The following is a 23,277-nucleotide window of genomic DNA, read 5'->3' as shown; positions in this document are numbered from 1 at the left end:
TTGTAGAAGTCCCCAACACATTTGAATGGCCTTTTCCTGATAATCCCTGCTGCTTGTGCACCTTTTTGTCCACAATTTTCCCTTCCACATAACTTTCTATTAATGTGCTTTGATACAGCACTTTGGGAACATCCAACTTCCTTCGCAATTACCTTTTGAGGCTTTTCCTCCTTATGGAGGGTGTCAATGATGGTTTTCTGCAGAACTGTCAGGTCAGCAGTCTTCCCCATGATTGTGATTCCTACTGAACCAGACTGAGAGACCATTTAAAGGCTCAGAAACCCTTTGCAGGTGTTATGGCTTACTTAGCTGATTAGAGTGGGACACTGTGAGCCTAGAATATTGCACCTTTTCACAATATTCTTATTTACTGAGATTGTGGATTTGGGGTTTTCATGAGCTGTAATCCATAATCATCGCACTTATGACAAATTTCGGCTTGAACTATCTTGCTTTGCATGTAATGTGTCTATCTCATAAATAAGTTTCCCCTTTTACGTTGCATTACTGAAATAAATGAACTTTTGCACGATATTCTAATTTTTCTAGTATCACCTGTATATGTGTTATCTCCCTTATACCACATTCATGGGGTAAAAAAAGACAAACACAAAGGGGCAAACATGGATAAATATTTTAAGAGACATACAGTAGGCCCAAATGCCATACACATTAAACAATATAACCTCTTTTCCTGGTAATTAGAGGGATGCCACACTTTAAGCATGCAATCGCATAACATCTAATCTAGCTTGGGCACATGTGTATTTTCAGGTAGAACATACCGTGACATAAATAAAGGGCAACATATAGGTTGCTAATATTTCAATATCAGAACGGTTCTAGGATTTAGAAAGGTTGAATGACCTATTTGGTACCTAATAATTTAAACTGAAAAAAAAAAAAATACAGTAAATAGACTATAGTACGTGTATGATATTTCTTGATTTCCATTGGTGTGTAAGAATGAATAATATCTCTATTTCACAGTCCCCTCCTCTACACAGGAGATTTGTTTTTAGAGCACAAGTCATAAAGTCCAGTTGAGCAAACCGATTTGGCTATTGTTCATCAAACAACAAAGTGTAAAAAACCTGCATGTGGATCAGCGGCGGAACTACTACTGATGCAGCTGATGCACATTGAGGGGGCTCATGCATTTAGGGCCACCCTATGGACATGTGTATTCAGGGGCTCGTCTATGCACTGTGGCCCTTTAACAGTGTAACTGGGCCCCTCTCATATCGGTTCCTCCCAGCTTACAGACTGAGCCACACGGAAAAGAGGTTAAGGTAGAGAGGAGGGGGAGTGGTCCAGGATAACCTCTAACTCCCAACAGTCTCACCCATCAAACTGGACCCCACGGAAGCCACCCTTCTGCACCCAAAAGAGAAATGTGTAAATTTTACATGTGTGTCTGTGCATCTATCTGTGTGTTTGTTTGTATGTGTGTCTGTGTATCTGTATGTGAGTCTGTGTATATGTGTGTTTATGTGTCTGAATGTGTATCTGTGTATTTATCAGTGTGTCAGTGTGTGTATCTGTGTGTCACTGTATCCATATGTGTGTCTGTGTATCTATCTGTGTGTATGTGTATCTTGTGTGTGCATCTATCTGAGTCAGTGTGTGTATCTGTGTATCTGCATGTGTGTAAGTGTTTATATTCGTATGAGTGTCATTGTGTGGCTGTGTGTCTGCATGTGTGTCAGTGTGTGCACCTGTGTGTCTGTGTATCTGCATGTCTGTACCTGTGTATATGCATGTCTGTACTTGGTTATTTGTATGAGAGTCAGTGTGTGTGTCTGTATCTGCACATGTGTCTGTGTGTGTTGTATGTGTGAGTATATGTATCAGTAAGTGTGTATGGCAGTGTATATGTGCTAACATCTCAGTATTCAAACTCCAACACTACACACAAATTGAACCCTATATTAAAACATCAACACTACATACAGACACACCCCTACATTCAAAGAACATTACATACAGGTAAACCACTGCTTTCAAATGGAAACAGTACATAAAAACACACAACACTTCACACAATTACATCTCTACATTCACACACATACTCCATACAAAAACATGCTTACATTCCAACACAGTGCTAAATACAACCCTGCACGGATGGGCAAATGGTAGATCCCCAGCTGGCAAAGCATTTTGAGAATTGTATGACGGATGAGGATCTACCTTTTAGCCATCCTTGCGATAGGGGGCTCAAAACATTTCTTGCACCAGGGTCCTCTCTACTTTAGTTCCGCCGCTGATCTGGATTAACTCTTTAGACCTTCAATCTGCATACCGCTTCCTTAGAGAGAAGACGTAGATGTTCAAATGTTTGCTCAGTTGTTTCCCCTGAAATAAAACATTTAAAATATGTTATATGTTACTAATGCAAGCAATTTATAGACCATTTGAAAGTATTCTGTCATTCAATCACTAAATCATTCAATCATTCAATCACTCAGACAACAGCTTTGGTTTTTAGAGAACCTGTCACCTGTACAAGTATAAATAAGTAAATCATTCTAATTGTGCATTCAGCGGTATTTGTCCTCTACTACTGAGGTTTTTGGGTTTAAATAAATAAATAAATAAATAAATAAATAAAGATTTGTAAGATCTGTCTGAAACTTGGGAAGCACACATTGCCTATAAAAATTAGATAAAACAGCAATTTCACATACTGATTGCTGTAACTTCAGACACACCATGACAATAAAATATGCATGTTTATAGACTTTTATTTGCTCATCATCCATATCAGAACTCGCTTAGTTATTATCAAAAAGGAAATGTTGGGGGAAAGGGTAATTTGGTCCCAAGCAAAATCTAAAAACCAAAACGTAAACCACTGACAGATAACTTTAGGAGCGCTTTGCCCTGAGTTGGGTTTGTTTCATAGATGGACAAACCGTTCTGGACACCATCTTCTACTCTGCTCATCTGCCCCTTCTATACCTCTCATTGATGGGAATGCGTATTATTTTAACTGTGTGTCACAGGTATAAATATAAATGACATCTTCCCTTAAGTACAAAGAGATTAATTCTCTTTAGTCTAAACCTTATTTATATATGTACAAACATGCAGAAAATGTCTCCGGTGACAAAGGCATTTTTATTTTTTGGGAGGGCAGAGGTATGTTTAGCATTGTAGCTGGTTTAGGGGAAGGTATTGAAGAACAAATGGCCTATGCAGCTTTAATGAATTATATGGAGTTCATTAAAAAACAGTTCTTGGTGAAATACCTGGAGAGGACATTGCGTAATTATTATTAAAGTCTAGGACATATACTAGTTTAATATAATACATTATTGTTCTGACCTTGACATGTGACAGTGTAATTGGTAGGTTTTTATATCTTTTCATATCTGTTACCTTGCAACCTCACTTGGTATACCTATATATCTGCTGAGACGGTGTATTTAATGTAATGCGAATGGTTATATATATTAAATATTTAAAATGGTGTTTTGTCACGCACACAATAGTTTTTCTTTCATGGACACACAACATACCACACAAACTCCATAGTGTACATGTGCTGCAGTAGTAAGGAGCGTAAAAGCAATGAAAGTAATTTCCTCCACTTGTCCAAGCAGTCCTGACACAGCAGCGCCCACTAGCAGAATAAGAGGGAAAAGCATCCAGTGGAAGACTTCACACCTTGTGTTTGTCATTTGGGATATAATCACTCGGCACTAAAAAAAAAAAAAAAAAGATTCAACTAGTATTAAAAAAAAAAAACACAAGTTAGTAGTGGATAACCTATGCCACAGCACATATTCTCATAATGCCCAGGTAACTGGATGAATGGCCAAGATTCATGAAAAATGTATTCATTGCTCTATCAGTCTATCTTAATTGACTTTCTCATCTTTTACTATAACAATGCTACTAAAAGCTATCATAATATGTGTCCTATTAAAAATATTTTGCATGTCTGTTTTCCACTGCTATATGCTTGTATAAGTTATTACACCCTTAATATATTCAATTATTTTCATTTCAATACATTGAAAACAATATTAAAAAGGTGTGCTAAAACCCAGTAATGTGATTAACCCAAATAACAGCTGTTTCATATAAAAAATAATAATTACTTAAAAAAACTGATTCTATATTATATATTAGCATGAACAAGAAGGAAACAAACATGGCATATTAACATTCTTACATTATTACAAAATGAAATTATAATATATAAAAATGACCTAGTCAGAGAGTGGAAATGTTTAATGTGTTACTTTATTTAAAAGTATTAATAATTAAGGCATGCCTCTTTGAAATGTTATCAGATTACTGTTTGCCATATGCTTATTTGTTTTCAATCAAGACATTATGGGAAGTTTTTCGAAGTGTCCCTACGACCCCCACACGTAGTCAGCGGGTGGGGGCTTTATTAATAAACTGGAATGACCTAATGTCCCTACCCATGGGCGTCAGGTGGGGGCTCTAATATTGATAAGGCTGGGACCTCGTGCCCAGGGGGCTTGGTGTCCCCTAATCCCCCCCCACCCCAAATTAAGAAATATACCTACCCCCTCACCCTAATAGTAGTAGGAGTACAAAAAAACCAAACAGCTGTAAAGAATTTTTTTTACCTACCATCAGGTGTCATAGAAACATAGAATGTGACGGCAGATAAGAACCATTCGGCCCATCTAGTCTGCCCAATTTTCTAAATACTTTCATTAGTCCCTGGCCTTATCTTATAGTTAGGATAGCCTTATGACTATCCCACACATGCTTAAACTCCTTCACTGTGTTAACCTCTACCACTTCAGCTGGAAGGCTATTCCATGCATCCACTACCCTCTCAGTAAAATAATACTTCCTGATATTATTTTTAAACCTTTGTCCCTCTAATTTAAGACTATTTCCTCTTGTTGTAGTAGTTTTTCTTCTTTTAAATATAGTCTCCTCCTTTAATTTGTTGATTACCTTTATGTATTTAAATGTTTCTATCATATCCCCCCTGTCTTGTCTTTCCTCCAAGCTATACATGTTAAGATTCTTTAACCTTTCATTGTAAGTTTCTACTCTTTCTACTGCTAATACCTCTCCCTATACAACCAAGCATTCTGCTAGCATTTCCTGCTGCTCTATTACATTTTCTGCCTACCTTTAAGTCATCTGAAATAATCACCCCTAAATCCCTTTCCTCAGATGTTGAGGTTAGGTCTCTATCAAATATTCTGTACTCTGCCCTTGGGTTTTTACGTCCAAGATGCATTATCTTGCACTTATCCACATTAAATGTCAGCTCCCACAACTCTGACCATTTTTCTAGTTTACCTAAATCATTTGCCATTTGACTTATCCTTTCTGGAACATCAACCCTGTTACATATCTTAGTATCTTCAGCAAAAATACATACCTTACCATCAAGGCCTTCTGCAATATCACTAACAAAAATTTAAAGAGAATGGGTCCAAGTACAGTTCCTTGAGGTACTCCACTGGTGACATACCATGCTTCGAATATACTCCATTGACCACAACCCTCTGTTGCCTGTCACTCAGCCACTGCTTTACTCATTCAACAATATTGGAATCCAAACTTAAAGGAACACCATAGTCACCTAAATTACTTTAGCTAAATAAAGCAGTTTTAGTGTATAGATCATTCCCCTGCAATTTCACTGCTCAATTCACTGTAATTTAGGAGTTAAATCACTTTGTTTCTGTTTATGCAGCCCTAGCCACACCTCCCCTGGCTATCATTGACAGAGCCTGCATGAAAAAAAAAAAAACTGGTTTCACTTTCAAACAGACGTAATTTACCTTAAATAATTGTATCTCAATCTCTAAATTGAACTTTAATCACATACAGGAGACTCTTGCAGGGTCTAGCAAGCTATTAACATAGCAGGGGATAAGAAAATCTTAATTAAACAGAACTTGCAATAAAGAAAGCCGAAATAGGGCTCTCTTTACAGGAAGTGTTTATGGAAGGCTGTGCAAGTCACATGCAGGGAGGTGTGACTAGGGTTCATAAACAAAGGGATTTAACTTCTAAATGGCAGAGGATTAAGCAGTGAGGCTGCAGGGGCATGTTCTATACACCAAAACTACTTCATTAAGCTAAAGTTGTTCAGGTGACTATAGTGTCCCTTTAAAGATTGCAGTTTATTGATAAGCCTTCTATGTGTAACAGTGTCAAAAGCCTTACTGAAATCTAGGTAAGCAATGTCTACTGCACCACCCTGATCTATTATTTTAGTTACCCAATCAAAAAAATCAATAAGATTAGTTTGACATGATCTCCCTGAAGTAAACCCATGTTGTCTCTGATCTTGAAATCCATGAGATTTTGGATGTTCAACAATCGTATCCTTTTAAATGGTTTCTATTATTTTCCCCACTAATGAAGAAAGGCTTACTGGCCTATAGTTGCCCGACTCCTCCCTATACCTTTCTTGTGAATGGGCACAACATTCACTAATTTCCAATCTTCTGGGACTACTTTTGTTAACAATGGTTAAATAAATTTGTTAATGGTTTTGCTAGTACACCACTAAGCTCTTTTAATAACTTTGGGTGTATTCCATCAGGCCCCATTGACCAATTTGTCTTTACTTTTGACAGTTGTTATAGAACCTCTTAATCTGTAAACTCACATGTAACAAATGACTCATTAGTCATTTTTCCTAACTGAGGCCCCTTTCCTTCATTTTCATCTATAAATACTGAACAAAAATATTCATTGAGGCAGTCAGCTAGACCTTTATCCTCTTCTACATACATTCCTTCTTTTGTTTTTAATCTCATTAATCCTTGTTTTACTTTCCTTTTCTCATTTATGTATCTAAAAAAAGTTTTGTCCCCTTTTTTTTTACTGACTGTGTTATTTTCTCTTCTGTGTGATCTGTCTTCTTTCTTCTTTTCTCCAACCCCCCAAAAAAACCTCAAACCCAAAATAAAATCCACAATAACGCAATGCAACTATTGAAAATAATAAATACAAGCTAACCAATCAGAACACTCAGACTGATATTGCATAGTGTGGGGAAAATGTCCCTGCTTTGTAATTTAATTCTGATTCTGGGGCTCACATACAATATTATTTATTTTGTTACTATTTTGATGTTTTATCACATTTTTTTTCTCCAAATTGGTCCTTTCTTTATTTGTAATAGTTGCAGTACATTATTATGCACGTTATTTGGTCTTAATAGGGGCTACAGAAAATATTTAGAAGAAAGAAGATATCTGATGATAAGAATGATTTTTTTCTTGTTGCAGGTATTAGTTTTATTATTAAAGTGAGGGGAATAGGTAGGGTAGTTTCATTTGAAGTTAGGAGTTGGAGAGCTAGCGATCCCTAGCCACCCAGGTAGAGGGGACTTATAGACAATATTAGGTGGGTGGACCATGGTATATCCCCCTTGTATATTTAATTAGAGCTCCCACACATTGCCCATATGTAGGGTCTGGGTGGGACACTAGGACCCTCCTTGTATTATAATTAGAGCCCCCCAGTAGATTCTTATGGGTGGGGCACTAAATCCCTACATTGTATTATAAATAGATGGGAACTAGCTGATTATTGGTGGGGCTGAGGGTCTGGGAGGGGGGGGGGGCACTACACCATTCCTTCTTTTATAAATTATAAAATCCCCCTTTAACTATAAGTAGCCCCTACCTAATGCCATGGGTGGGGGCAATGGGAGACATCAGAATGACATTACAATATTCATCAGCAGTTTAGTTAATATTTCCAACCAGGTGGCCATGAGGGGAGGGGGAGCAGTGAGGTGGACAGTGGTCTGTCAAACCCCAATATTTGAACTAAAGTCCCCCCATGTGTGGGGGAGCAGGAAGCCAGGTCCCTTTCATTATTTTACCGGCCACACCATTCTAGCAACTGGGAAGTAATGTCACTAGCTTTCTATAGTTAGTAGATATGCAGATAGGGGCATAAGGGGGTCTACAACCGTCATTATAATAATATCTGGGTTATTTTCTTTATTTCACATTATAATATATAAATATATTTTGTATGTTGCCTTAAAGTTTTCTATTAACATATATGCAGTAATCTACCACATTAATAGACGGCTTTTAGACTGTACGTTGATCTCAGGGCTTACAACCAATTGCTCACATTGCTTTACATTGATATCAGGGAACCAATTGCTCACTTGACTACCATGTAAAAATACTTAAAAATGCAGACTGTCTCATTCTGGCTACATCTGGGACATTAAAATGCTAAGTACTTACTGTGACATTAGAAAATGTTACTCCTAGCATCCATAAAAATAACCGTGGCTGTTTCTCGAGGATACCACATGGAGAATATGCAACCCAAATGCTCAACAAAAAGCATAACAGGGATGGAGATAACAAGGGTAAAAGTCCTTCATACAGGGATGGCTTCAGCAAGGTTTTCTGATTGTAGCCTCTATGGCAAAGGAGATACATGTTTATAGCATATGCATTGTTTATGATGTTTCCCAGTACATCCTACTATATGACCGAAGCACAGTCAGCCAATAATAATGATACATTTTATTTAAACATTTATAGATATTTTACTAGAAGAAATTAATATAATGATTGATGTCTTACAATATAGGGGTCATGTCAGAGGGCATGTGTAGCTGGTATGGCTAGATGTGGTTAACCTTGGCATTGCAGTAGCTTGTAAACTACATTTCCCATGATGCTCAGTCATTAATGTGAGATATGTACTTCAGACATATGACTGCGACTGGTTCATGTGACTCTTAGCATAAAGATTTGCACTCACAGAAATCACCTTTCCACCTCCATCAAGATATACGGGGTTGGTGGCACCATAAAACGACTCAAGTAAACTATATTTCACCCCCAAATAATGGCAGATTGAATTTTTTTTTTTTTTTTACATATTGGATAATTATTAAATTTAGTCTGTTTAAAACTGAAGGGGTTATATGTGCATTTTACAGATATATTTTGCTATAGCAGTGTGTATTTTAGAACAGTAACCTGCAAATAAATTGCTGGTACAGTGCTTTTTTATTTATTTTTTTATATTCTTTATTTTTGATAGTGCATAGCATAACAATTAGCTAGATAATGACATTCCACAAGAGTATAAGTATAAACATTGCATAAGCGGATAGTGGTTAGGAAATGTCAGCATACAGCACATTTTATAGTATTTGAAAAACAGGTTTAGGAAAGAATAGAATACATGCCCGAGAAAATTGTAGGAGAAAACTTCAAGATGCATATACTGACATTAGGATGAGCTATTATTACCACTGGGTTGGTAAACAAGTACGTAATAAGAAAAAAAAAACATTATGAGATAAGTAGTACAGTGCAGAAAGTCTGGCCTCTCAACCGATGCCCGCAGACAGGAGGCTATGGACATTGGGCGTTGAGAGTTTGTTGAGACATGGGAAGGCCCCCTCGCAGTTCGAGGTGTTGATGGGAACCCGCTGTTCGGCCCCTTATGATGCGTGCTGCATGCCTTGCCAAGCTGGAATCCACTGACAATGCAGATAACACAGGATTGTTTGGCATTCTCTCGAGATCCGTGTGAGTACATGTCCATGGGGCGCCATGGTAGGTGTGCTGTGTGTGTGTGTGTGTGTGTGTGTCAGCTGCGGCCCCCAAGCTCTTCTCACCTCCATGCGGCGTTTATGTTGCGTTCTTCTGCGCCTTTTTCTCCGAGTCATCCAGTGTTGGCTGCAGGAGTGATGGCTGGCCACTTGGCGTCGGGATGCTGGCTGGCTCCCAAATGCACTACTTTGACAGATGGGAGTAGAGGTGGGTATCTGAGCCCTCAGCTTCGCTTAGAATTGGGCACAAAGCCTATCAAAGGCTTGGAGTAGCGGGTCAACATGGATGAGCCGCCCGGGGTAGAGACCCATATCTGTGGGGCAAGTCGTAGCGGCTATCCTAATTCCGTAGGCCTCTGCTTCCTATGACACTGTATTATGCTGTTTGCAGTAGTTGGCTATGAGAGGGTACCAGTGGGGACCGTGTTAACCCTCCACCGGTCCAGGGGGGGGGGGGGGGGGAGGGGGGGGACAGGACAGGGCTCTTAATCCAATAAATGCCAGGACTGGGCACGTCCGAATCAAGCACTTTCAGGCTCAACTTATGCCAAGGTGCCTCACGGAGAGGGTAAGCAAGTCTGTGCCAACGGTCTGATATTATTAGGTCAGATTTTCGGCGTAGTATGAGGATTTCCCTCGGGAGCTCCAGTAACATGCGTCCATCTTGGACTGCGATCAGGACGCATCCCCCCTGGTACAGTGCTTAACTCAACGAGAAGGGCCCAATCCCTGTTTTTTGTAAATACCTATTCATACCTATTCATAATAATGTTGACCTCCCCTAGTACATTGTCAGTTGTTTTCAGTACAGAATTTGTTTTACCATTATATTACAATTATGAATATACTTCTGAAATAGTTATTGTAATGATAAGAATTTGTTTGTGTAGTAACATAAGTGATATCCAGTTGCTCAACAAAATGGGAAAACAAATGTTTTACTCAACACAATTTTATAGAGAACCACGTACATTATAATAAATATGGCCATATAACCAAACCCCACACACTTCTCAAATAATTAAAATAATATATGCTTACCGAAATATGTTGTGCACTGTCTGAGGAACTGAAATTAGTAAGCTGCACCCTACAAAATAGTAAACATATTTGAACAACATTAGTACTGCAATATATGTATATACACTGAACAAAATTATTAACGCAACAGATAATTCTACCCTGGATGCAATTTTGTTAGCATAATGTATTGGTGAAATGTTATGTTTGATTTTTTATTAAAGGGACACTATAGTCACCAGCTTATTGTATTTGTTCTGGTGACTATAATCATTCCCTTCCGGGGGAAGGAGAGGGGGTCAGGAGGGGTTGATTGTGGTTTTAACACTATAAGGTCAGGAATACATGTTTGTGTTCCTGACCCTTTAGTGTTCCTTGAAGTTGTGTGTACCATGACAGATACAACGTAACTGTTATAGTTTAATTCCTTATGTCTCACACAACTTTTAATTACTCTACATATAAAAATGCCTGCATATTTTAGTGGTTAATGTTTTAACTGACTTTTGTATGTTTTTATATATTTCCTTAAAACTTTTAATGGAAAGGAATGGTAAAACAAATATGGTTACACTGACAGAGCGATTATCCTCCATTGGGAACTGCTCCTTTCACCTTTGCATTTTACTAACCCAAGTGCCAGCCTCTAATGTCCTTTGAACTACACATAAGTTGTTTTAACTCAATACTGTATCTATTGTATATGCATGCAGACATACAGCCATCATTTTTTGTACCCAGCTGGTATCCTGGAAATATGCATTCCTACACATTCCATGGATAGGGTGTAATGGTACATGCAGAATCTAGTGACCAACCACATCATTCTTGGCGTATATAAAATTACACTCTTGCTGGAAGCCACATACTTGCATCCTTTATTGATGCTCCTACGTCTATACTCACAATTACTTGTAGTAAACATGTTTTCACAAGCATCTTTTGGCATCACCGAGATGAAACAGGTTGATGGAATTATTTACAGGAACTTTTTAAACTCTCTGGATCAATCTTACTATGTGGCTTTTATGGTTTTTGCTAACATAAGCATGTTCATCTATTGCCTTGTTGTTAGTCAGGTGTTTAACCTTGGCTTTGTATCCATTTAGACTTCTAGTATCTTGACCCGGCTATTTATCTTGTATTTTTTTACCCTCATAGCTTTGACTTTTGGCTTGTGTTAGATGTGGTAGATGAAATATTTGATATTTCATTCTTGAAATAGGTCAAACAGAAATAGATAGTAACTGAACTATACTTTGTTGAATGAAGCTGTGACATACAAGTATTGGAGTACCGTATGTTATAAAAATTATATTTATCCTCTTTGCATTACTGTAGCAGAGTCTCTATATTTACGTCATTGCAGTGCCAGCATTGGCGCACACACACTCGTAAGCCTGCTAACATGCTGACGTTATTTTGGATACTGCCTGCTCTAACCCTGCATCATTTACAACACAGACCCTCCTGCGTCATTTCTACAACATAACATGCGCATCTTTTGATATCACAGGAATGAAGCAAGCAAATCACAAGTGTTTTAGGGCTATTTAAACCTTTCCTTTGCTGCTTGCCTTTGCCCTGTCGTGGTTTTCCTTGTGGTGATCTGAGAATGTGTTTCTTACCGTTTGTTCTGATTACTGGTTTAATGATTTTGGCTTGTCTTTTTGACTATTCTACTTTCTGTAAATCCAGACATTGACTTTGTCTATCATTATTATGTACCTTTTTAGTCCTTGATTCCATTTGACCTCGCTATTTCTCCTTTTTGCTAATATACGTTCAACCCGGCCACCTCTAAGGATCAGTAATATATATTTATCCATTCCATAGTGTACCTTGCTAGGTTTGATTTAGAGTTGCCACATCCATACAGTGTTGGGCCACATACTCTTCTGAGAGTCAGCCAGCTTGTGTAACAAGGAATAACATCTAATACCCCAATAGCCACTAATATTTTCACAAAGGATGAACAAATATATAAAAATATAAAAATACATACTCATTTTAAATCCCCCAGCTACGTGACCAATGTTAAAATGTTCCCTCAATTGACAAACATAAGATAATTAGGAAAGAAATAGTTTTGCATACATAATATTATGCATCTTAACGTATATTGAAAGCTATAATATAGTTTTACTAGCAGCCTTTCTAGTTGAGTGTGTTAAAATGTTAATTTCTTAGGTGAACTTACCTACAAGAAATGTTATTAATATATGAGTCATGTAGAAATTAAATACTAAAGGTTTGTGAAAGGTATCTACTCCAACCACCGCAGTCAAAATATATAACACAGACATGGACTGAAAAAAAGACAGATAAAAATAGTTATGTGGTAGCCATATACCAATATACAGACACTAAAACACAGAAAAGCAGATGCCTCAATTTCTGCTCTGCCAACAGTTTTACATCAGTATGGTGGGAGAGGAGTGATGGTTTGTCAAATGTAATAATTAATATATTGAAAAATGTGTATACGGTAAGTAATTGTAATTTTTTGTTAGAAAAATGCAAATAATCAAGTCAATGTTTAGCTAAGTTTAAGGTTTGTGGGGTGTATGTTGTTTTCATTATATCCTCTCCTGCCAGGCCCAAGTGTTGGTTTGATAAAGTGCCATAATATTTTTATCTTAGAGTACCCAAGGGGAAAAAACTGCCAAGATTCCTTTCAATTTTAAGTTATGCTATGCAGAGCAGTGTTTTATTTTATCTTATGACGGTAACAAATACATTTTCCCTGATACGACTTGTTATATTGAGTGCGTTGCCCTGGCTATTCTGACTCCATCACTAAATACTCTGAAGGAGTTGCTCAGAGAGGAGGAGTAAGGGGATAAGCACATGCTATTTATGACATCATTAGAATGCAGTGACAGGCCTGCTGGCCTAATGCATTATTACTGCATATTAATCAGTGGACACATCAGAACCCTTTCTTTGGATACACGTGTGCCTCCTTCCAGCCGTGTTAAGAAGAACTTAAAGGGATCCTATAGTGCCAGGAAAACAAACCCGTTTTCCTGGCGCTATAGGCTCTTGGAGTGCCCCCAACCCCCAGCGCTGAAGGGGTTAAAACCCCTTCAACCACTTACCTTAATCCAGTGCCGGGCTCCCTCAGCACTGGTGACCTCTCCTCCCCCGCCGACGTCAGCTCCCAAGTGGAGTTGAAGGCGTGCGTGCATTCAAACCCGGCAATAGGAAAGCATTACTCAATGCTTTCCTATGGGGATCTTATTTGATGCTGGACTCTGAGAGGACGTCCAGCGTCATATAAGTGCGATTTACTCAGTGTAAATCGCGGAAGCGGCCTGGATTAACCCTGCTGTTCTATTAAACTGCTATGGTTTCAGCTGCGGGGTTAAAACTAGGGGGACCTGGTACCCAGACCACTTCATTGAGCTGACACTTGGACACTTTGGTACAGGTACAGCTCAGGCAATGGGAGTGCAGAGTGTCTTCTATTGTAAAATAATCTGTCCTTAAGCTATGCCTCCTAATCCCTCTTCTGAATGTCCTCTGGAAGAATATGAGAGGCAGGCTGGAATGTCCCCACAGACGGTAACGTGGTACAAATCTGTCACCCTAACATCATCTGTGCAGGGCTACATCTTGTGGCTTTAATTGGGGTCACCCTGTAGTCTAGGAGGGCACATTAAGGTTCTGGTTGCTTCAAAAGTAACTTGGTAGTTTGAACTGCCTCTCTCAGTCATCCCACTGGCCTGTGGGTAATGTGGACTGGATGTAGAGTGTAGGAAATCATACTCTCTACTGAAAGATCTGAACTCAACGGAAGCGAACTGTATCCAATTGTAGCTTACCATCTCCAATGGTATATCCTGCCTGGCAAACATGCTTTTAAGATGGGTGATGACAGCCATGCTGGTTGCCACACCAAAGGGTGCTATTTTGAGACACCTGGAGTAGTAGTCTACAACAACCAGATAGTTATTTCTGTCTATCTTCTGCCAGGGGCTCGCAGGCAGCAGGGTAGATATTAGATGCTCTCTCCTCTTTGTGGCAAAAGGAACATCTTGATATGTATTCTGTAATGTCAGTGCTGATTCCAGGCCACCAAACTGCCATGGCTGATCTTTCTCTACACTTAGAAATCCCCAAATGGTCATCATGAATTTGACCTAACATTTCTTGCTGCATACTGGCAGGTATAGCAATACGGTCTTGAAACAGCACCAAAACCATGCAGTTCTGTGTGATATGCTCTCTCATACTGGAAAGCACTCAGCAGCATCCATACGGCTCACCTTTAAGTGTGGACGCTGCTAAGTGTTTTCCAGTCAGAGAGAGCGCATCTCACAGAACTGGAGGGTTTAGTGCTGTTTCAAGCCACTCTCTATTTAGCTAATTATTTCTTGGAGGTCAGTATCCAGACTTGTCTCTCTCTTAATCTATTCCAATTTTCCAGACTAGATGAACTTGGATACCAATATAGAATCCACGTACACCTTAATGTCTGATTATGTTGACAACTCTTTAGCAGTAGCCAGTGGAGAGTATCTGCCATCAGCAGTTGCTTCCCCGGCACATGCACTGCCCGAATATTGAATCCTAGTAATCTCATGAAAAGTCTCTGGCACCTCAGAGGTTCCTTGTCATACATGTTTATCAATGTACCTAGTTCTTTGTGGTCAGTCTACAGAGTGAACCATTCCAAGCCCACCAGATAGCACTGGACGTGCTCACAGGCCCAAACTGCAACCAGACACTCCTTTTCAATCTGGGTTCATCTTGTTTCTGCCCCTGTCAGTGTACAAGAGCAGGAGCTGTAATTTGCCTTCATTTAGTTGCAGCAGGGCTGCTCCTAGTCTATAATTGCTAGCAACTGCGCTAACCACTGTCTCTTTAGAAGGGTCATAAAACCCCAGCACAGGGGACCCCAACATTGACTTGACCAGTGCAAAGACTTCCTCCTGTGGAGGTCCCTAGGTCCAAGCAACCAATTACCAATTCTGTAATAGGACGTAACACTAATTCTGGGAGAAATTTGCCCAAGTAATTCAAAAGGCCCAGTATTTGTCTCATTTCAGTTACGTCAGAAGGGCTTTTCATTTTCCACCATCTTCAGCAGCAGGCATTACATTTGAAAAATGACAGTTAGTTCCCCAGCCACCTCCGACCCCACCCCGTTTCTATGATGTCACTCAGGCTTTCATCACAGCCGCAAATTAAGAGTTCTCTGGTCTCTGGGAAAGACAGAAAGGCCGATGCAGTGGTATAGTGGGTGATATAAGGCACAGAAGCTCCCTGTTTCCGCTACACTCCAAGTCCATGCCATACCTGAAACCCTCACCTTAAGCCCACTGATGCCTCCACTACTGGTATCAGGGTCAGAGTCTCTAGAAAGTCCTGCTTTTCAAGGTTGTGGATGGCAGATAGTGATTGCCCCTGTCTGGGTTCCCGGCTCAGAAGGAGAGCAGTCAGGGTCACCTTCTGCTGCTTGGGTAAATTGCTGTTGTTGCTGTCTAATTCTGTCCAAGAAATGTGTGCATATGGTTTCAAATAAAGCATTAAATCTTGCCTTCCAAGTTTCCTTCAACTCCGTTACCGCAGGACTTTACAGGACTGCCAGGGGCACATCTTGGAACAGCCTCATGGAGATGGATCTTCCAGTGTGGGTGGATAGAAAATAAGCTTTAGAGGGAGCTTTCTTAGTGGGGACTGGGATATCCTTTGCCGGTCCAGAGGGGAGGTAAAGGGGCACCGATAGCCCACCACAGTGTCCAGCCTACAACAAGCCAAGAGCTCATCCGCCTCTCCCGGCCACAGTGCCAGCCAGACTAGGCAGCAAGCTCGCTCCCAGTTACTACGCCATGGTTATCTGATCAGCAAAATTTGAATGTACCCAGAGGAACTAGGCTCTGGAGTAGTGGTGCCCCTCTGCCTGTGCACCCACAGGGCAGATTGGGTAGAATAAGCAGGTTCCTAGGTCTCCAGAGTTACAGCAGGTTGTGGTCGTCCCTGTCAGCAGTCAGACCCTCCCCTCTCCTCTCCTTCCCCCCGTGATTTTGAAATTTAATAGCAAAATAGCAAATGAGAAAAAAATCTGAAACTAATGTATGCTTCCAGTTAAGGTATTTTAGCCATAAATTAGAAATTCACTTTGAATTCTCACTTTAGTGAATAACACTGATAGTTTCATCTTCAACATTTAAATTTTTTGCTCGTCATGTACAAATCATGCTGTCTTTATATTATAAATGTAATGTTACACATATGTTAAACTGTGGCAAAAATAAAACAAACAAACAAACAAACTATGCTGTCTATATATTTTCTTAGTTTTGTTATGCACCTCTTCTGCGTTTAACCTGTGCATAAAATTAGTATCCTTAGTTTAACTGAGGGCAGAAAAATGTATATAACTATCTGTTAGGGACTGCAATAAAATTACATTATTCTAATAGCATTGGTATTGACATTACATTTAAAAAACAACTCACCATTTGACTGATATCATATGCCCAGGGCAAAAAGAGTACCCCGGTGTTGTATTTCTCCCAATGTGAGAGCATAAAAGTAAATAAAACAATACAAGTGACTGAATACATTGTTGTTGCTGCTAATCCACTGTCTCCAGAATTACATCCAAAGATGGAGAATATTGATATTGGAAAAATAGACGCAGTCCAGCTGTCAAGTCCATGGTCGAATAATTCTCCCAAAGGGCTGCTGGACTGAGTTCTCCTGGCATGTTTCCCATCAATTGAGTCTGCAAATAAATAAATTATGTTAATTTTAGCAAGTGAGTTCATTAAAACCTATTTCTGTTTTATGGTCAATTATAGTAGGATGTCAACACTGGTAAGTGGTCAAGTTCAAAATGGCATTAAACTATGACAACTGAATATTCACACATGGGTTTAGCAGTTACTATACAACATCAAAGCATTTTTCACCAGAATTGTTACACCAATTATAAACCTTACAGTTACAATTAAAAGAGAATTCGGGGGTGGGGCCTGACCGCAGAGCCAAGCGGACGCTAATCTCCACGGCTCCCAAGACAAGCGCCAGAAAAAACACCACAAAGCCACTGAAACTGCTTTTAAAATCCAAACAGAAGCCACCAAGAGATGGGGGATACCGGGGCGGACTCACCGATACCCAACAAGACGACCGCTCTCCTGCCGCCAAGAATGCCTGGAAACAGGACCCAGAGCCCACGTTCCCCCCCCCCTTGGACCGGCGGGGGTTATCCCGGTCCTCCCCCACACGAGCAATCGTACAATCGTACAAGAAACACAACCGCAAAACACAGAGGCCACATGTGGAGAATACAAGATGGCGATCAGCCCACACACCTCAGCTCTGCGCATAGCCGAGAGGGAAACTAAGCGCTGATACGACCGCATCTTTGGTGCCCTCTGGGAGAGGCTGGAGGCTTTGATGCGATCTCCCCAAAAGGAATCCCCACCCGGAGACACGCTGCAGGGCCCAACGCATAGAAGCACAAGGAAGGACAGGGCAAACCCCTCACACTCCACTCGCAAGATGGGTAAACGCTTGCACAGGTTGGTCCCACTAACATCAATATGGAGCAATGCGGTGCCCACACACGGCCCGCACAAAGCTACTAAAATCCAAGTGACACTTAAGGTACAGCTCCAACGCGGCCTCAACGATACACAGCGACCCGGCTCAAACTCATGAGGGGCACAGCCCACCCAGACATGCCGAGAGGACAGCGGAAAGGAAAGCTTACAAAGGTGGGTGCCAGCAAACAACCGCATCACAACCAGGACTCTACGCCACTTACCAGGTGCACCGGCCCTCTACACGAGCGCCCTCCTTCCCTGCACACCCGGAATACAGAGCACGAGGCACAACTCACCACACCAAGAGGCATCAGCAATTCCACAAGGCATCAGCTGAAGACCCCGACACTGGGTCAGCTGTGTGGACATTGGGACTGTAACCCCTTCGCACGGCAAAGCACAACACAGAGCTTAGCAGTCCCACCACACACACCTCCGTGAATCCCCGGTTGTAACGAGACTCACCCCACACACCTACACCCACTAGACCTCAACATCCAGACAAACTATCCAGGGACCTACTGGGGACACAAACTTGAACACAATGCACACTCATGCACGAATACACATACTCACATACTCAATTGCAGTGCCAGCGGGGCTGAAACGACTACCACTCCTACCACTGTTTTAGCGCAGCTGTCTCATAGACTAACGCCAATGTAACTGCAATGTCACTTTGCCTCCCTTAGAAAAATGCACGATTACTACTAAATCAGTGGTTAGCTAGTATAGCATGTTTAATCTTACACTCACTGCTGAAGAACCACAAACGTAGTGAATTATACTTGTCTCTGCTCAACTATATCTCAAAAGGTGCCAGTACCTCAATGCCATATCTGTGACTTAACGTGTTGTCAATGTACTTATATATGCTGTTGTGGCATCGTAAGATGTTTTTGTTACCCCATGTACAATAAAAAAAATTACAAATTAAAAAAAAAAGAGAATTCTGGAAACATGGGATTTTTACAGCCAATTTAAATCTGTGATTTTCTAGCTGAAATTATTAACTTCCATAAATCCACTGTGCATTGTGCACTGAAGATCTGCTATTTTAATAGTCTTGTGGTGCACAAATGATACAGAAATAAATAATTTGTATATGAATATAAAAGGTGTACAAGAGATCAATGCAAGTTATAGGCAGTTTGGTATTGCTACGTGATGATACAAAGACATTTTTAGATGGCTTAACTATCTTAAATTAGCCAGGCATGCAACAGTTTAACCATTTCATATGGTTTTGAGTATGCAAAGCATTAGGCACATACCCTTCTTTTTATGGAATAGAATGCCAGGGTCAGCAGAGAAGCCAACATTTTTATTAATATCAGTGAACAGATTAAAGAAAGGATTAAAGAAGGATTTGTAAGTCTTAACGTAATTAATATATGAAATGTGTATTCATATATTTAAAAAAGTAAGTGAAAAAGGTACCAAAATGTGATTTTTTTTAAAAATATAGTTATGGCAGTATATGGCAGGTATGAAATTGTTGCTTGGGTTTTCATCCATGGCTGTTTTCTATGTGTTTCAAGGACAGTCCCCAATTCAAAGAATGTCCATCCAATGTTGGCCATCAGAAATTGGAGCTAATTGAAACATTGCTAGAAAACATTGGAAATGTGACTACAGATGGACAGGTGACAAGTGTAGGTGCTTATAAGAGTGACTGGTGCTGGGTGCAAGAAGCTCTAGCGACTCAGGTGGTACATTTATTTAACTTTGTTAAAACAAGTTGAGGATGAAAGTAGAAATTGAATAAAAGTGACGTGAAAGAGCTGAAGGTCATTCTGAAGTATTCTCCTAAAAAATATAGCAATAACTGGGTATTAAATGTTGAATGCACCATAAATCCAAAGGACTACATCATCTGCCTTCCGTCTTAGAAAGCCCATAACATAGACAGAGGAGGGGAGAAATATAGAAAGAACATGAAATATAAAGTACATATAGTTGTTATTACCGAGTTAACTTTCATAGGAAGCACATGATTTTTTTCAATCTATAAACAGAAAAATTAATGATTTCTTCTTATGTTTCATTACAGAAATCTAAAAAAAAAATTTAAAAATCCCCCCCAAAAACGGGAACAGTCGATTTCCATAGTAAGGTTAAAACTAAAAAATATTTCCACTCACATACTGGGGGGAGGTGATGACGTGATGCGCAAGGAGACGTAGCGTGGTGCGCACGCACGCTGTCGGGTGGAGCTGAGCTGGAGTCCCATGTGAGGGGAGAGAGAGGCAACGGATGCCGGATACACGCCGGGAAAAACACGCCGAGTTATCTGAGTTATCTGAGCATGTCCCAACGGAGGTGATAAAGGGAGATTAAGGTCGGCAGTACGGAAGGGATCAACTGGCGGAATAATCAGGTTTCTAAAAAAAAAAAAAAAGATACACTACCCTGTCCACCTTGTCCACCGAGGCACTGCAAGTAAACTACAGTTAGCTTGGGCAGACGGTGTATAAATGCATTGGAACCCGTAGCGCATGTTAATTTACAAAATTGTAATCTGCCCTGGAAATGAGTGGTAAATAAATATGGCATATCATCTTTTTAGAATGATCCCTATACAAGTCCCAAACCCATGGTTAAAAATGATACAGGCAGCATTTTCCAAATTTATTTGGAAGGGTAAGAAACCGAGAATAAGTTTACAATTACTATCTAAGAAAAGAAAGGATGGGGGCCTCGCTGCCCCAAATATAATAGAGTATCACAATGCATGTATGTTGGCACACACTGTGAATACGTTAAGCATGGACCAAAAAGATCAAGCTTGGTATCAAATAGAGCAAGCAATGGTAGAGATACACAGCTTATCTGCTTTGTTCTGGACAACAAGGAAGAAAGATAATAAAAATAGATTAGTCTATCCAGAAAACTCGACAGTGATTGACAGCCTATGGAGATACTGGAATAAAATTAAGAAAAATTATAAAATAGAATACAGACTATTTCCCTTTATATCTATAGAGGTGATTAATAATAATATTGATGATATTGATATTAGTGGCTGGACACATAAGGGTATCGCGTATATTCAACAGATTATCAACACAGAGGGAATTAAGCCATTTAATCAATTACAGTTAGAGTTTGGGATTGACAATAGGGAGATATTTACCTATTTGAGAATTAAGTCTTATTTGATGAAATTTCTGGATACCCAACTTAATAAAAAATATAAGTAATCTTAAGAAAATTATTGAAACATACAGACTCAAAGGCCATATTTCCAGATGCTACGAGTTTTTAAAGACCCCCCAGAAGTCCCCTCTTTGGAGATCTAAGCTTAAGTGGGAAAAAGATCTACAAACTACAATCTCTGAGCAAGATCTGATAAATGCGATAGTTAAAGTAAATAAATCGATTCATTGCTTAAATATAGTAGAACATTTTTATAAACTCCTAAACAGATGGTACATGGTCCCAGATAAATTGGCAAAAATATATTCAGATCAGAACCCCGTCTGTTGGAGATGTGGAGAAGAGACAGGAGACTATCTCCACATTTGGTGGCATTGCAGATACCTAAAAAACATATGGCAGAATGTATATAGGCAGATCCACAATGTTAGTCAGCTATATATACCTTTCACACCACAAAGTTTTCTGTTACATTTGGGGTGGTCTCCCATGCCAGCAGAGAAAGGCATGATGATAATTCACATTTTAATGGCAGTTAAGATGGTTTTGGCTAGACACTGGAAGAGTAATAAAACATTAGAGTGGAGTGAAATTAAAAAACAAGTAATTTATCAATGTAGAATGGAAACGGGAATAATTTTGGGTAACTCGGTTGGTTTAAAGAAACTCAGCAGATGGGAAACCATTGTTGACAACTTCATTGCCAATAAAGATGACAATTTGTGAATATGGAGTGTTTGGGTTCCCCCGCAGTGTGCCTGCTTCTGGATGTATACCAATAAAACTGTTCCTACTTTGCAGGAATAGGCAGAATGGATCATCCGGAAGGTATGTTTCTGTGAATGGAAGTAACATAGTTTTAATATACCACTATGGTAATACATGGAATAAATGGGGTATATGGATATGCTCATCTAAATGTGAAAGACAGTTGTAATATGGTTTCGATGCATGTCCCTAGCTGAACTGGTATTACAGTGGTAATGTATGTAATTGCATGTAATTATATGTAAAAATTGAAGAAATAAAATAAAGGAAAAAAAAAATATTTCCACTCAGTTTCCTGTTTCTGGTTACTATTTAATTAGGTCTACAGCTCTTTTGTTTGTTCCCCATTTAATCAGTATAGGTGATTCTCCTCTATAAGGTTAAGATTCTCAACATCAAACTGCTTATTGTGCCACCTCTATAGGTAAAAGGTGGAACCAGAACAAAGTCTCACTCCTATCTTACTGTAGGACCAAGATTTCCTGTGATGGCATATACATTCATATTTGGAATAAATGGTGAGCTGTGCAGATGCAGCCACAATAGATTCAAGTCTTTCATATATTATAGAATATATACTGAAAGAAGATCTTGCCAATTCACCACCATCTCCTAGGTGAGGAATAACTATGGGTGTAAAATGATAAGGAGATGTTACTATTAAAGTGGGTTCATCTGTGGTTTAAGGAAGCAAACCCAGTCTAAGCTTTGAAAAACCCTCAACTGTTGGTGATTGAATAGAACAAATGGTGACTCATTACGGGATTTAGGAAACTGAACTATGACACAATCCGCCTTTTCCACTTGCACAAAAAGAAGCAACAGGCAGTAAGCACTGTGGTATATATGTATGGTGGCAATCAGGGCCGGATTAACATAGGGGCTGATGGAGCTGCAGCTCCAGGCCCAGGCCCATGGGTAAGGCCCATTTAAAAAAATATATATATATTTTTTTACATACTACTCTTAGGTTTGCCACCTGACTGATATTTTACTGGCACAGCCGGTATTTGAGGCTGCCTGGCCGTGCCAGTATTGCAGTAATACCGGCAATACAAATGCAGGTATTTTTCTCAGTGCAAACGGAGATTACTCTGCACTACCAGCACCGGCCAGTAGGGGTCACACTGTGCGGAGAGAGGCAGGGATAGGAAGTAACAGTATATCCCTCCCTGCCTCTCTCGACTACTCACTGATCCGTGG

General features: G+C 39.7%; 1 protein-coding gene across 2 annotated transcripts in view; it reads right to left on the bottom strand.

The window, feature by feature from the left end:
- The window catches only part of LOC134608542 (ethanolaminephosphotransferase 1-like), a 167,262-nt gene that overhangs the window by 9,394 nt on the left and 134,591 nt on the right, over positions 1–23,277 (bottom strand). Inside the window, exons 5-10 of one of the 2 annotated variants that reach the window (XM_063451424.1) lie at positions 17,053–17,321; positions 12,786–12,894; positions 10,607–10,655; positions 8,235–8,415; positions 3,525–3,707; positions 2,306–2,358 (exon numbers count right to left, since the gene is read on the bottom strand). In XM_063451424.1, coding sequence (XP_063307494.1) covers positions 2,306–2,358; positions 3,525–3,707; positions 8,235–8,415; positions 10,607–10,655; positions 12,786–12,894; positions 17,053–17,321 — 844 coding nt within the window. Of the gene's footprint in view, positions 1–2,108; positions 2,359–3,524; positions 3,708–8,234; positions 8,416–10,606; positions 10,656–12,785; positions 12,895–17,052; positions 17,322–23,277 lie in introns of those variants that run through there. The other variant, XM_063451425.1, reaches the window with a different exon arrangement.

This window comes from Pelobates fuscus, chromosome 4 (assembly GCF_036172605.1).
Source record: "Pelobates fuscus isolate aPelFus1 chromosome 4, aPelFus1.pri, whole genome shotgun sequence".
NCBI classification, from domain to species: domain Eukaryota; kingdom Metazoa; phylum Chordata; class Amphibia; order Anura; family Pelobatidae; genus Pelobates; species Pelobates fuscus.
The sequence above is the reverse complement of the archived record's forward strand: the minus strand, read 5'-3'. Positions and strand labels throughout refer to the sequence as shown.